We start from the raw sequence: 15,262 nt of genomic DNA on the forward strand, positions 1-15,262 counted from the left end.
TACATTTCATTAATTCTTTTATTTCAAACAAATATCTAAAGATCAGATTTATAAAGTGTGGATTTTTGTGAAAGGCCTTCACCAAACAATGTGTACAGATTCATTTTGTCATAAGGAAACCTTGTTCAATGGCAAGCAGTTCCTTTTTTATTTACTGTGCAACAGTGAAATGCAACAGGATGTCTTTTGTTTAACCATTACTCATCATTTTAAAGAGAAAAAGGGAAGCAGTAAAAAATAAATTCCTTCAGTATATTTAAGACCCTGTGTATTCATATAGCACCTAACCAAAATAATGTATTTGGCCATTTTACACTGTGCTAGAGCTAAACCATAAACGTTATAAATTATGCATATACCTGCCTTGAAAATGAAAATGTCTTTGGCATAGATCTGCACTCTTAGAAAAAAAAAAATCAAAAGAATAATTAAAGGTCATTTTACATTTACGGGAGCTTAGAAAGACAACTATTCAAGAGAACCTTTTTTCTGTGAATGCAGAATATTGTCCTATTGCTATCAATGGGAGGAAAAAACAGACATTTACTCAGAATTTAATGTAGTTATGAAGTTAGAATGGTTTTTAATTGCACAAGTGGTCTGTCTCAAGTATGTCAGAGATTCACCAATCCTAAGCATAAAAAAATTAAGTCCAACACCTACAATTATATATTCACAGGTAACTGTATCCAGCTATGCTATACCTGACGCACAAAGATAAGGGACTTAAGGGAACACGCCATCAACTTAAAAAATAAAAACACTAAGCAAATTATCTGAAATGATTAAGGTGTTCGAGGTACATAGATGCATTTCTGAGGTATTTCCAGCAGTCAATGACTGCATGGCATCTCAGCAACGGTCTGACATCAACCAGAGAATCAGAGCTAGTCCAGAGAATAAACATGGTCAATATTCACAACCCCTGTATCAACATTCACTGCTCTACAAGCACAGTAAAACAAACAAACAAAAAACATAACCATCTTAAGATTTATTCTAGGACATATAAATTTAAAAAGAAAACAGAGCTAGAGTTGAGCTGTAACTTGTTACTGCCTCTCCTGGGACCACAGACATGACAGTTAGTCCAGAGACATTCACTCATTAATTCTGCAATAAAAATGAAATAAAAATAAAGTATTCCAAAAAGCACTAGCAGTTGTTACAATTTGTTGATTATATGGCTTACAGGAAGGATTTTTTTTTTTAAAGAAAAACTTTGTGTGGTCACACTTTATAATAAAGTCTTAGTGATATTGCAATTTGATATTGATTATGAAATTATTATAAATCAAATATCTGCCAATCAAACAAGCACATTTTAAGCTAAAAACAAATATAAACATGTCTAGAAATAGGTTTAATAAGCATTGATTTGGTCGACTGTAATGCAATAAAAAATATCAGATTTTCTTCAGAAATTTTTTCCTGCTTTTTTTGCAGTGTTATTAGGAAAGTAAATAAGGGATAATAGCATTATTACTATAAACATAAAAGTTATTCATCTGTGGCCTTGTCATGTCTACAACCTGTTTAATGTAAAATAATTATCATCTGTGGTCAATTTTGTTTACAGTCAAATACAATAATGTGTGAAATTAGATTGTAATCATAATCTAGTGGATACACTGTTGTCATTCCACTGTTGTTACATGTTCAAATGTATTAGACACAGCCATTACTGCAGCATGAACATTGCATGCAGAAAGGGAATTGGATTATATCTGTATCTATTACAAAGACATAAAAAAGCAGTGGGAGCCATAAAAACATACTGTGCTTTGTTACATTTTTAAATGCTAAAAGCTTTTCCACAACACACCATAGTGCCTTAGATGCAATCAATGTGATTTGAGTGTTTTGTCCAGGTAAGCATTACACGAGTTGATCATTTTGTAGGGGGGGACCTTTTCAGAATCTTTACTGACTCTACAAAAAAATGCTTTTTAAAATAAATTGTACAAAAAATAACACTGTTTGTAATCAGGTCTAAATAACAGAAAATATTTCAATCATATCTACATAATTGTGCAAACACATTAATTAGCTACTAACTGTAAAACAAAATGTTCGATACTGGCAGCACATACCCTTTGGTCTGTTACAGTACCCCACTTTACATCACCAGTTAAGTCTTGACGACTGTTGATTTCAAGCTTGTATGCAATTTTGCATAGTTTTCTATCTGCAGAGATTCACTTAAGCAAATTAGGTGCAATGTGAAAGGCCTCTGTACTACGCCATCTCACCTCTTAATGGTTCAGGCAACTTGAAGGTGAAATTTAGTTCATGGAAAGCACAAAAATCTTTTCAATTAAACTGACATGCAAATTGCATGTGCCCTTGGAAAGTACACTTAGGCAGCATCTTTTTTTAATCCTTGTACCAACATTTTTGGTAAGTGATTATGAGCTAGCTACTGTGAGATTGTCTGCTCAGTGCCTTAGGATAAAAAAGTCAGCTTGCCAGGTACACTTCAGTTTTACAGCATTCAATAGTGCAAATTTGTGATAATTATCCATTTCCTTTAAGCTTTCAAGCGTCCAAAAATTTAATCTCTGATCTAATGGCAGTTCTGTCTCTTCCTCCCTCCTAAACCTACAGCAACACTGGCACCAGATTTGATCTGCATTTCTGATTATATATCTACACATGGCTATTTTGAGTCCACCTGCTTTGAAAGTACACATCAGCAAACATTATAAAATTCAGCATCAGCTTTCTGTTGCACGATCGCAGCAAGCCTTTTCACAATGGCTGCCGCTGCTATTGGCTGTATCTGAATCAGTCTGTGTAAATGTCTGATGTCCTGTATGTATATACTGGACCATGTGTGCTGAGCATTATTAGGAAAACGTTAGAGAAGCAGCAAAGACTCTCCCAGCCACATAATGTCCTGAGCCTTGGAGACTTTCATCCTTAATGAACCAGAGCTGTTCCAGTGTATTAGTTAGAAAAATAAAACATTCACATTGGGGCAGGTTGGTGATGCCTGTGATTTTCTCAGTAGAGAGTATGCTTTTCACCTCTGTATTAATCTGCTTCATAAAGGGCTCCCTGACAGCAGAGCTTACACTCTAAAATACCCTTAAATATTCTATATTGGTTTTGAGTGTAGCAAAAAAACAAAACAACAAAGCAACAGCAGATTTCTGTCTGCCTGACCCTTATATTTTGAACCGACATACACTCACTGGCCACTTAAAAAAAACATCTGTACCCCTGCTCATTTATGCAATCATGTAATTTCAGTTGTTGTTGCCAAACCATCTGAGTTGAGTACTTCAGAACTTTAGTTATTTTTACACACAACAGTCTTTGAGTTGGGTCACAACATCTGTTAACAAGAACAAGAAACAGAGCATACAGTGTGCACAGGCTTACAGAAACTAGAAAGTCTTCAGCTGTCTAGTTTCAATGAGCCTGTGCTCACTGTAAGCTCAGTAGCCATCTTCTGTTTTTACTCATCCATCTTATTATGCTATGCATTCTGAAATGTTTTTCTGCTCACCACAATTCACCACTATTCTTCTCTGACCTTGTTGGTCAATAAGGTACCTAATCCCAGAATCACCAAACACTGGATGAGTTTTGTTTTTTGCATTATTCCGTGTAAACACTTTTATGTTGTATGAAACCCTCACGACATCAGCGGTTTCAACTATACCACAATCCAAGTAACTGAGGTCATATTTCTTCCCATTCTAATAATTGATGTGCACATCTGCATTTGCAAAATTGTATGCATTCACTGTAGCCATGTCATAGGCTGAGCAGGTATTAATGTGTCCCTAAGAAAGTGGCCAGTAAATATATATTAATGGCTCCATTCTGCTACTGAGAAGAGGAACAAATCAGTATTTTGTAAAGTAGACAGAATATTTCAATGGCTACAACATGCACTTTCTGTAACTTCATATATGACTAGATTATGGCATTATGTTTTGATTCTGGCTTTGGACAGAATTTTCTACATAGTATGAGGGACCCAAGTCTGCATATACTAGTAAAACATTTACATACATGCTGTCATGTAATGTCAATTAGTAAGAAATTGGTTGTGAAAGACCTCTGAGAAAATTTACAAAATTCAGGCATGTGGCATCAAAACAATCCATTACTGCAAAATAAATAAGGTCTTCAGTGATTTCTGTTATGTGCTATAAGTGTCATGACTCCAGATGTTCCATTTTAAAAGGTTCTGTAATAGAAAAACCATTGTGGTAGGTAGCAGAAGAAAGTAGAGTGAATGTGTCTTTAAACACTCTGACATTCAAGAAGACTCGCAAAGTTTCTGACAAGCTGGGACAATGGTGAATGTGTGTAGCCTAACAAACTAGAGGCATTTCTGTCGAAATCGAATATTGATCAGTCTCATGGTCCAATTTGTATTTATTTTTATGTCCATTAGCTGCATTACCAGGCTTTATAGCATCACCTTGTCCACATTTTTACATCATGCTCTTCCTGTATTGATTTTGTTGTGGGCTCTTTAGCTTGTCACTGGAGCTGGAGACCCCCTCCAGCTGCTTGCACAGCACACGGATCTCCTTTACCTCCTCCAGCACGTCTCTGGCCTGTCCCCAGGCATTCGCCGCCTCCTCCAGCAGGCGTTCTGCCTCCTTGCCAGGGGTAGAATTTGCACCATGACCCTGGCTGTGACCCCTTGCCTCACTCAGCAGCTCCTGAGTTCGCTCCAGTTTTAACGAGATGAGCTCCTGTAGCTGGCAGACGGAGTGTGCGGGGGCTGAGACTGAGCAGCGTGGGATTGATCTCTTAGTGGCTGAGAGAATCTCATCCATGGAGGCGCATCGGTTCTTGTCCGTGGTTTGGAACTTCTTTCCAGCCTTGGGCGTTTGTGCTTGGCTCTCGCACCAGGTCCAAGAATTCTCACATTTGCGTGGCAGACTCTGAGATTTAACTGGAGCCTCACAATCAGGCACAAGTTTACAGGTGTCCACACTGGAGTTTGCAGATTTGTTCTGGTTCACTAAAGATGGCGTATCTTCTTCCTGAATAAGGTCAAGGGTCAACATACCATCTGATGTTGATGTTGAGGCCTGAAAATATATAAATAAGAAATTAAGAAATTGCACATACTGCACATACACCTTCTGGTGAAAAATGTTTAAGAAGAAATTTTGCACGTACTGTAACATCTATGCTAACGTTTCTTAGCTATTTATGGAATTAGTGTAGCTTTAGCTTTATTTAAAAATAAACAGCCCACCACAGCCAAAAGGTGCCCACGGGTGGGAAGTCGGCGTGTGTGTGGGATTTTAACTCGGTCTCGCGTAGGATGAACCAAACAGCTTTCACCTTCCACAGTAACCTGGAAAGTTGGACAAAGAGATGATTAAAATAAATCAGCCACATGCATATTATGCAATTATGTAAAAATAACTTCTAAAATAACTAGCCCACAAATAAATGCAATCATACAAAAATATTTTATATGACAAATAAATCTAATTAATGTATATATATATATTTAATGAGTAAATTAGCAAACTTTATATAATCAAGTTTATTTGTCTATTTAAAATAAGGTTATTGGCCTATTTAATTCTAAGTAATAATTCTATGTATTTTATGAATTATCTGGTCCTTATAAGGTCTTAGACTTAAGTAAATGCTGCCTCCGATGAACAACACGTGACATATTACTGTCTTTATTGATTTTTTTTTTTTTTTTTTTAAGCATGTGTGAAAAACTAAGTACACCTTCTGATTTAATAACCTGTACAATCATTAGCAGCAATTCCTGTTCTGTATGACTTTATTAGTCTCTCACATCAACATTTATTTACAAGTTAGATTCAGTTCATTGAGGTTTGCAAGCATTTGTTTATGCACAGCTTTCTTAAGGTCCTGCCTCAGGATTATAGTCAGGTTGAGATTTGGACTTTTACTGGGCCTTTGCAACACATTGATATTGCTATTTTTTATCCATCTGTTGTAGATTTATAGAGGTTTTTTTTAGTCACATATACATTACAGCACAGTGAAATTCTGACGTCACATCTCAACTTGTTAGGCGCTTTAGCTTTAGCTGTCAAATGAACTCACATTTGACTCTAGAATACAGGAATACCTCGGTCAGTAATTCATACTGGAACTCGTGGCTAATGCTGAACCTGATGTGTAGGTGGTAGCATTTTTAACCACTTTAGGACCCATGATTTAAGCTTAAAATGCACAGACAGCACAAAAGAGAAATCTATGGCACTGTTCACAAGCTATCATGAGACTCTGCATACATCTGTTTTACCACGAGACTGAAGCACTCACAAGTTTCCTCGTGAGAGTCAGTGTTGGGTTACTAGTATGCAAAATATTTTTTACCTGTCGTAATTTGACGAGTACCGTACCAACGGGTTCTGCAGCCGACGAGTACCGAGCTATTTTTGTATTTTTATATACAGAGGAGTTTATGATTGACTCATTGATGCTCTGTGGCTACAAAAACAAGCCCAAATTATCACCGCTCCACCACTGTGCTTGACAGCTAGAATGAGGTGTTTGTGCTGATATGCTGTGTTTGATTTTTACCAAATGTGGCTCTTTCAACCATAAATTTCCACTTTGGTCTCGTCTGTCCCAAAGACATTGGGGGGTGTAACGGTACACAAAATTCACTGTTCAGTATATACTTTGGTTTTTTAAGTCACGGTTCAATTTTGATATGATCAGGTTGAAGAAATGCAATACATAAAATTGCTTGTCGTTTTTTGTTAGCACATTTTATTATTAACATTTGTGCTCATCAACATTTCAGTTTACAGTTTTTTAAAACAATTCTCTTTGGTTAAATAATATGTAAAATAATATTGTATAAAAATGAAATAGAATAAATCTAATTAATACAAAAAAATGTATTAATTAAATTGAGTAATTAATTAAATTGGCACAAATTAAATTGATTAAATAAAAATATATATATAGAAAAATGTAATTAAATAGTTTGTTAGACCCCATTTTGGTATTTGCAAATATCATATCTTATTTTCGATATGGAGCGAGTAGCCACAGTGACACTGTGCTAACTGTGATTTTGTTGTTGTTTTCATACCCCTAGCACTGTTGTGTCTGTTTTCAAGTTTGAATAAAATAAATAAATAGCGGAGACTAAACAAACTTGCAGTCCGCCACTTAATACATTCCTGATGGAACTCAGATTTTAATTATGTTCCGCATATTAAAAGGATTGCATTTGGTATGCGTGTACTGAACTGAAAGCCCTGAAATATTTTGGTACTGATACGTGTACCATTACACCCCTAAAGAACCTTGTTCCAGATGTTTTGTGGTTTGTTCTAATGCAACATTTGAAACCTGTGCTGTGAGTGGCCACGGCTTGCTCATCAGGGATAAATGCACACCATTCACCTTGACTGTTGATTTTTGTAAAGCTGCTTTGAGACAATGTCTGTTGTGAAAAGCGCTATACAAATAAACTTGACTTGACTTGATTTGCAAAGCTGTGCTGCCATATTCTTTTTTAAAAAAGAATAGGCTAATACCTGGCAACCCTTCCAAACAAACGATACTTATTCAGCCTTTTTCTAATTGTCAACTGTAATTTTGCTTTTAACATGCTAACTGAAGACTGCAGAGTCTGAAGATAAATGTTTTTTGGGTTTTTTTCTATTTCTCTGAGCATTGCACAGTCTGACCTTGGAGTGAGTTTGGGACATTGCTGATGTTTTTCTTTCAGGTATTGTGTAAAAACCTACTTGAACCCTTCCAGACCAGCAAAGTGCCAATAGTTAAGTTTTTACAGTATACATGTGTTCACACTTATAGATATAGAGCGTTTGATTAGCAGCACCTGGCTTCTACTTATTCTCTTAATTCTCTTGAAAGAAGTAAAATTTAGTTTTTCACACATGGATTCTCGATGTTTTTCTTTATTTTTGTGAGATAAATAAAGACAAGGTGTAATATGTTCATCTGAGGTTGTATTAACCAAATTTTAAGACCTGTTAAGGATCAGATGAATTTTATTATGACCTTTAATTTTACTATGCTGTTTATATGCCACAGAGCAGTATAAGAGGGGGTGTTATGCTAAGCCCGTACAGCCTTTGCTCTAGTGTAAAGGCAGTCATTTGTGAAACTGCATTCTGTGAGTTTTAACTCCTAGATTACAATGACAATCTGTTTACAGCAGACCTGGCTTTGTGTGTTGAATCCATCCTCTCCATCCTTTCCTCTCCTGATGAGTGTATGAGCAGTGCAAGTAGCAAGTCGGTTCTAGTGGAAAGTTTTCATGCCAGTCAGGAGATGCTCTTCAATCAGCAAACAGTGATGACTCGACTATGAATGTTCTCTTAGCTCTCTTAACTCAAGATTTCTTTTTCTATTGGAACACTGTGTTGCAGCCATTTTGCTGCTCAGTACAGCATCATATAATAGTTGTAGTCACTGCTACTAAATCTGAGAAATGAACAGTTTAGCTGGGAAACAAATGCAACTCTAAAATGCCATGTTGACTCAGCGGTTTTATATATAGAACTTGTGTATTAATCTGCTGCATCTTACAGCTCATTGTAGTAACTAATTATACTGTAGATGCCTTCACTATAAATGAAAATGCTTCACTTGAAAAATAGAGGATGTGATGACAACAAAGTGTGTTTGTACCTTTGTACCTTACCCTGCGTTTTGTATTTGTTCACAAAATGCACATCAGTTGCAGCACAGACAGATATGCGTGTGCTTTTTTTGTGTTTGCACATTTAATTCACCTCGTCCAGAACTCGGTTCTTCCCCCTGGTGATAGCTATGTTTAAGGCATTGATCCATGACTCTTTTTCCTCTGGACTGACAGCCAGGAAGACCAGATTTGGAACCTATGGGGACATGCAAGCATAGCTGTTAAATCTACACCTGAAACATGATACATCGGCTTTTAAGTCTTTTGTTCTGCATCTAGCACCATCTTAAAGATGCTAAAAAATATCTCATAAAACATCCTGTTATTCCTATTAGCTACTGAGCATAGTTAATCACAGGTCTGAACAAACACATTACAAAAACTGGGGTAGCTACTATCCAAGCAATTTAAACTGAATATAAAATATATACAAAATGCATTTAGATTTCCCTTAGAGTGTGCACTTATGTGCTTCACAGCAATAATGTAAATAGGTCAAAAAAAATAATAACTTGCTGACGGACATAACAAGAGTGTTTTCATTCTTCTAGTGCACCACTGTGAGCATTTTTTAATTGCCGTGCTTTACTTGTCTCAATTAATTTGCAATTGACAATTAAGTCTTGAATTTAAAAACTTTTTTTTGGACATTGTATTGATAGCTGCTACTAAAATTAATAATAACTACAACTGAGTTGTTTGTTCTTGTTTGCTATAGATAATATACTGAATTCAATGTATTAAGGTAGTAAGACTGGTGGAACAGACTGTTCTTTTTACTGTCTGGTAAAATCCATTCCACATAAAAACAATTCTGACCTGAAATCCTTCTACAGCATGCAATTTCTAAAGTCAGATGTGTGTATTTTTAAATGAGTGCAAACAGGAAACAATGTGCATACACCAATTTAGCACTATGCTTCTATCATTATACTGTACTGCAATTCAAGCTTACACCCACCAAAAAAAACCTGAACATATAGAGTCATGTAGTTCAAGCTACAGTCTATTCACACAACAAAAAAGAGCAAGAGGCAACAATATTATGGTACAAAACTATAAATGTACATTTTCAGAGACTGCAGCAATTTCCACAAATTCAACTGTATAGCTCAGTGCTGTCAAGTTGCAGAAAATATAAACTCACTTGTGCTTTACACTATATATATATATATATATATATATATATATATATATATATATATATATATATATATATGCTGTCTAAGTAGTTTTATAACACTGGCCTTTAACTTTGAGCCCATAATTTGCAATGAACACAGCCAACTAATACTATCTTATGATCTGCAATTTGGTACTTGGTCATTACACCAAGCTATTATAAAGCAGTAGGAAACATTAGCCACATGGTGGCGTGTGCAGCTGACTGGTTCACCTCAGGCTTCACTATTAACCACCTGCCTCAGTTTTGAATTCTTATAAATCAGCCTTAATGCTAAACATGTGACTGGTTAAAATGATTAGAGAAAAGAGAACTGCTGAATATTACAGGATTGTATTTGTGTGGTGTCACACACATCAGATATGTTTTGTTTCAAAGAACAAGGCTCTTGTCACATGAACAGGATGAGTTAAGACTTGCGAAAGGCGATTAGTAGTTTTACTAAAAGCTAATTACCTGGTATAAGCTGATAGCAAAGAGTGTGCATCAGTTCTTGTTTGTTGCTTATATACTCTTACTTACTTGAAATTGACCCTAAAAAAAGATACCTTTTTGATATTTTACAATTTCAGTGTGTCATTATTTCCACTGAATGTCTAGATAACAAACTTTGCACTGGAATCTTTATTTGTCATGTTTTATTGTGATCACCAACCCTTTCCAAGCATTAACCAAGAGACTGTATTACTTACCGTATTGCCTGGTTGGTGTGTACACAGCAGCGTAAACTTGCTGTGATTTTTCTTGGTCCGACTTTTGGCCTTACGAAGCTCCTCAGACCTCTCATAGTCTGTAAGATCTACCACCTCCTGAATTTTCTTCTCATCCTTCACCTAAGGAAGACAATAGATTTAATTACATTCTGTTTTATTTCTATTTAACAGCTTTTTTTTTTTTATTCTGCATTTGATAATAATGCTGGAGTCCTGAGGAGTCCTGACCTTTAGACTGAGTAGGACTATAGCAGAATCTTGGCTAGTGCCAAGCCTAAATGCCTGTGCCAAACTGAGATGAAAGTCTTACTGTGTTTTCCTAAGACCTTTCGGCCACATTCACTTGCTCTGAACCAAACCAGTTTATCTGTTAAATTGGCTTATTTATGGGCCAAAAAAACAAAATATATTACTTGGACACAAACCATACTAGAAAAAAGCTCAGTAGTCAGCTTTGTTTCTTAAGCTTGCCATCCATCTAAAGCTGGTTTGAAACTCAAACTTTAAACAAATCTAATGCCTCATGTCAGTAAACACACCAAGGTCACGCTCTAAACACCTGAATTCTAGTGGAAGATTTAACAGGCAATAAAATGGCAAGTGGAAAGAGAAACCTTCTTGTCCGGATTGGTTTTATGTTGAAGGGTCATGTTATTTGCTTTTTTTTTCTCCAGCCATAGACTCCACAGGATCAGATTATGCTTTTACTAAATATTACAATGTGTAAAAAGTCAGGGACAGTGACAGTGGTTTGTGGTTAAAACATCCAGATTAATCCCCTAGAAAAAAATGAATTACTCCACACTGATTTCCGATGCATGGTCCTAATTTAACAATTACGTCTTCAGCCACAACTATGGCAATATGTAAATGAGTTGGCCTTCAGTGTGCCAGCTTCAGTCCCTGGCAAAAGTCACAGTGCAAATGACACTACTTAGATATATCCAACTTGCCAAAAGGCAATCTAAGGACAAAGCTGCATTTGCAATATTTATACAGCCTGAAGCTTATCACCCTCAGCTCTGGCCATCGAGACAGGGACGATTATCAGTCAGCTTAGATGCACAAAGCTGCTCGTGACAGTCGGTCAGATACTGAAACTGGACTCTGTTTGTTTTTGAAGCTGCAGTAGTATCACTGTTTAAACAATATGAAAACTGACACTTATTAGGACCTAAATTGTAAACGCTTTCAGTCTTTCAGTGACAGCTGTTTTGACCACTTTTTCCACAATCAAATAACCTATTAGCTTAAGAGCAGGAGAATAAATAACGATGCTAAGTGTTGTGTCATCTATTGCATTACACATATATTGCAATAACTGTTTAAAATTAAATTCACTTATAGTGACTGTGGTGACATCAGTGGACAGCAATATGTTTGGACAAATACTAAGTATCAGCAACTCATCAATGTCTTTGAAAGCTGACATTGTTTACACCTACATTTAGACATGTAGCAGTTGTTCTTATTCAGTGCTATTTCTAAATGGTATGTACCACTGCCCTGTAATAAACAAGTCTTCTCACACTTTTCCCTGTGAAGCTACTCATCTTATATTCCTGGAATCATTCTCAGAGCCCACGCACTAGCATTCAACCCACTCATCGATAAATCTCTCATCGGCAAAATGCATCCATATCTTTCAAAACCTCATATGTCTACTGCACCAAATCTTTCCACATCAATACAAAAACGTATTTATTCCACCTTAAGAGTGATAGTATAATAGAACAATGGTGTAGAACTAGTAAAGAATTACTACTACAACTATTCTGGCATGAATAACAATATCACAAAATGTACATCTAAGCGGGATTTATTTTAAACAAGGTGATGGGGAAAGTACAAAACACTAAAAGCTAGTCTATTTCTTCTAGCAAATGAACAGTATTCTTGCACAGTTGATGCTGTGTCACATGACATCTAATAATATCCTCTATGGAAATGCAATGTTGTAACTTAGTAATAAAACACAATAGGGTTAAGGTAAATGAATCAATGGTAGAGTGGTCTGATTCAGCCAGGTATAAAGTAGAGAGCTGATATCAATACAAAGTTGATTATTTATTTCAATAACAGGATATGGTTCAAATGTGCTTTGTAAAGATTTTGTCATTTTATTTTTTATGAAACATCCACAAAAGTGTTTTTTTTTGTTTTTTGTTATTATCACTAATACAATGTGCATATTATCATCTGGTACGGCGTTAATAAATGGTAATAAATGAATACTAAATAAATGTTTCTTCAAAGAAAACATCACATTATCTAAAATTCTATGTTTTGTTTATTTTTTTTTCCATTTATGTGAAGCATTCTCTGGACAAGTCCCTGTGTTGCCTAAACTCCTGCAAAAACACCAATCAGAATTCAATAACAGGTAAGGATTTGTTCATATAATTCTTGTTAATTTATTATATTATATTTTTTATTATATGAATAAAAAAATAGATAGGAATTGAATGAATCGCCTGTAAAGTCACAGACCATTTTATCAACTTTTATTGTCAGCACCCTTGCCTCACAGTAGCCTAATGGTATTTCACTGTCTTTACTGTTGTGAAGATCAATGAAAAATTTGAATACTTTGTCTCAGTCTGCTAAAGAGTGCTAAATGATAATGGCACTTACAGTAAAACAGCTAAAGCGTCATGCCATGAGAAATACCGATGAGGTATCACTATTTAAGATGGGCTAAGCCATAAATAGCACTTAGCTTTGCTTAACAAAATTAGAGGGGTCAGTCTACAACATAAAGTTTTACATTTTTAGTTTGCACTTCAGAATCTAATTCTGGTTTGTGTCCATCACATCATTTATTTTCAATCTTCTGAACTTTGAATGTGGGTCATTTCTGCAAACGCATGAAAGGCTTGTAATTCTTAATACTTTGCTAATCACAAATGGCTAGCACGTCTTGTAATGGAATTATAAAATAACTAGCGCACAGGAAAAAAGGGATTTGTGTCACACCCATTTGGCCATACGTGTAGAAAACTAAAAACAGAACAGTATATTAAAAAAGGAGAACTAAAAATGTGGAAATACATTCCAAAAGCAGAACAGAGATCAGGAGAGTATTTCAACATACAAACCTACAAGAATCTAGCCTTATATGGATGAAGCTTTATACATCCTTTTTTGCTGTTTGTTCCATTTAATCACGAGATTAACAAATCTTGGAGTTTTTGTTAAAGGCAGAGAAGGCTTAAAAGTGAAAAGATGGAGACCTGAGAGACTCACCAGGCTTAACAACTGTTGTCAATTTGTTTTTTTCTTTTGAATGACAGGAATTTAATTTGCTATATGTGTTATTTATCCTTCCAAAAATTGCTATCCTGCAAAACTGTCAGCTTCAGCAAAGCTAGCTCGACAAAACAAACCCACTAGGATGTCTGCTATCATTTTTTTCAAGTGTTTGGATATAGCATTGTGTGGATGCAGATTTTCTTACTCGCCAAGCAGCACAGTAAGACAATACTACAAATCGGCTCAGTTTAGATGTTCCTAAGCTTTTCAATCAGGAATTAGAGTAACAGCCTGAAGAGAATAAAGGTTTGCAACCACACTAACTCTTTCTGAATCATAATATTACATCATGATTCCAATGCTCTGTTTGTGAATGTTTATGAAGGGAGAGACTCTGGAGGAATATTTGGCTGAAGGGTGTGGGTCGGAACAGTGTGGGTGGATTTCTTTGGCCAAGAGTGGAAGACATTAGCAAAATCTCTTACACTCAGCGGCTTTAGGCATAAATGATAAAAATGTGCAACATTTTGCTACATTCCTGTTAACTTATCAAGCATTTCTGAATCAAAATGATTTTTCATAAATTGTAGAAACAAATAGTTCTTACTTGAAATTAACTTGTTTTCAGCAAACATCTAGTTTACTTTAAGTGATGGGGTTGGATTTGTAGGAAACATTAAAACAATGTCAAGTTTAGAGGATGCAAAAAGTATGCCAAATATGTTGCGTGTTAATGTTGGCATTGGTGAACTATTGAAGACTATTTTAAAATGACAGAAAAGTAATGGAGAGTAATTAGAGAGAGGGAGAGAGAGAGAGAAAGAGAGAGAGAGAACCCTCTTATGGCCAGGAATATAAAACTTTACTGTCAAGTGAAGTACACCATTTGCATTGTATCGCATCCTCTAGTTTTAAGACACTATTTTGGACCGTGCACAAGAGAAGTTTTGCAAAAAAGCAAAAAAGCAAAATAGCTGTAATAATTGCATGCAAGCCTCTATTTAACCACAAACAGACAACACTGATGAGTCAGACAGAGTAGAGAGAACAAACAGAGTCTCCCCATCTGTGTCCACTCCCCACAGACAGCTGTCCCACTCAGTGGACACCACTCTGCCCAGGACATCTGATCCCCTTGCACAGATGAGGAGACACTCCAGTGCTGAGGTCATGTTTGTTCCCACACCCTTCTCAAATGAAACAGAGGACACCATCTCAGTTTACAGTGACCCACTGACTATCAGTCATTCTATCAGGTGTGATGGTTCATAAGGCATTTTGTTAGTGAAACAGATTAACAAAATAATCTGTCATCTCTGGTGTTCCTCCGGTGTTAGGGTAAACATCAGGTCAACTGTGATTCACTGGTATGCTTCCAGATGTCTGCTGGAGTTAAAGAGCAATCTATCAAATATCTCTTTTGGGGGTCCTTAGAAAATGTTTCTCATTTGT

General features: G+C 35.9%; 1 protein-coding gene across 4 annotated transcripts in view; it reads right to left on the reverse strand.

Annotated features, from left to right (window-relative positions):
- The window catches only part of plekho1b (pleckstrin homology domain containing, family O member 1b), a 19,178-nt gene continuing 3,916 nt past the window's right edge, over positions 1-15,262 (reverse strand). For 3 of the 4 annotated variants that reach the window (XM_046847257.1, XM_046847256.1, XM_046847255.1), the window contains 5 exons: positions 10,538-10,678; positions 8,754-8,858; positions 8,179-8,259; positions 5,234-5,335; positions 1-5,063 (listed from right to left, as the gene is read on the reverse strand). In XM_046847257.1, coding sequence (XP_046703213.1) covers positions 4,455-5,063; positions 5,234-5,335; positions 8,179-8,259; positions 8,754-8,858; positions 10,538-10,678 — 1,038 coding nt within the window. In that variant the 3' untranslated portion in view covers positions 1-4,454. The remainder of the gene's footprint in view (positions 5,064-5,233; positions 5,336-8,178; positions 8,260-8,753; positions 8,859-10,537; positions 10,679-15,262) is intronic. The other variant, XM_046847258.1, reaches the window with a different exon arrangement.

This window comes from Silurus meridionalis, chromosome 4 (genome assembly GCF_014805685.1).
Source record: "Silurus meridionalis isolate SWU-2019-XX chromosome 4, ASM1480568v1, whole genome shotgun sequence".
Taxonomy (NCBI): Eukaryota; Metazoa; Chordata; class Actinopteri; order Siluriformes; family Siluridae; genus Silurus; species Silurus meridionalis.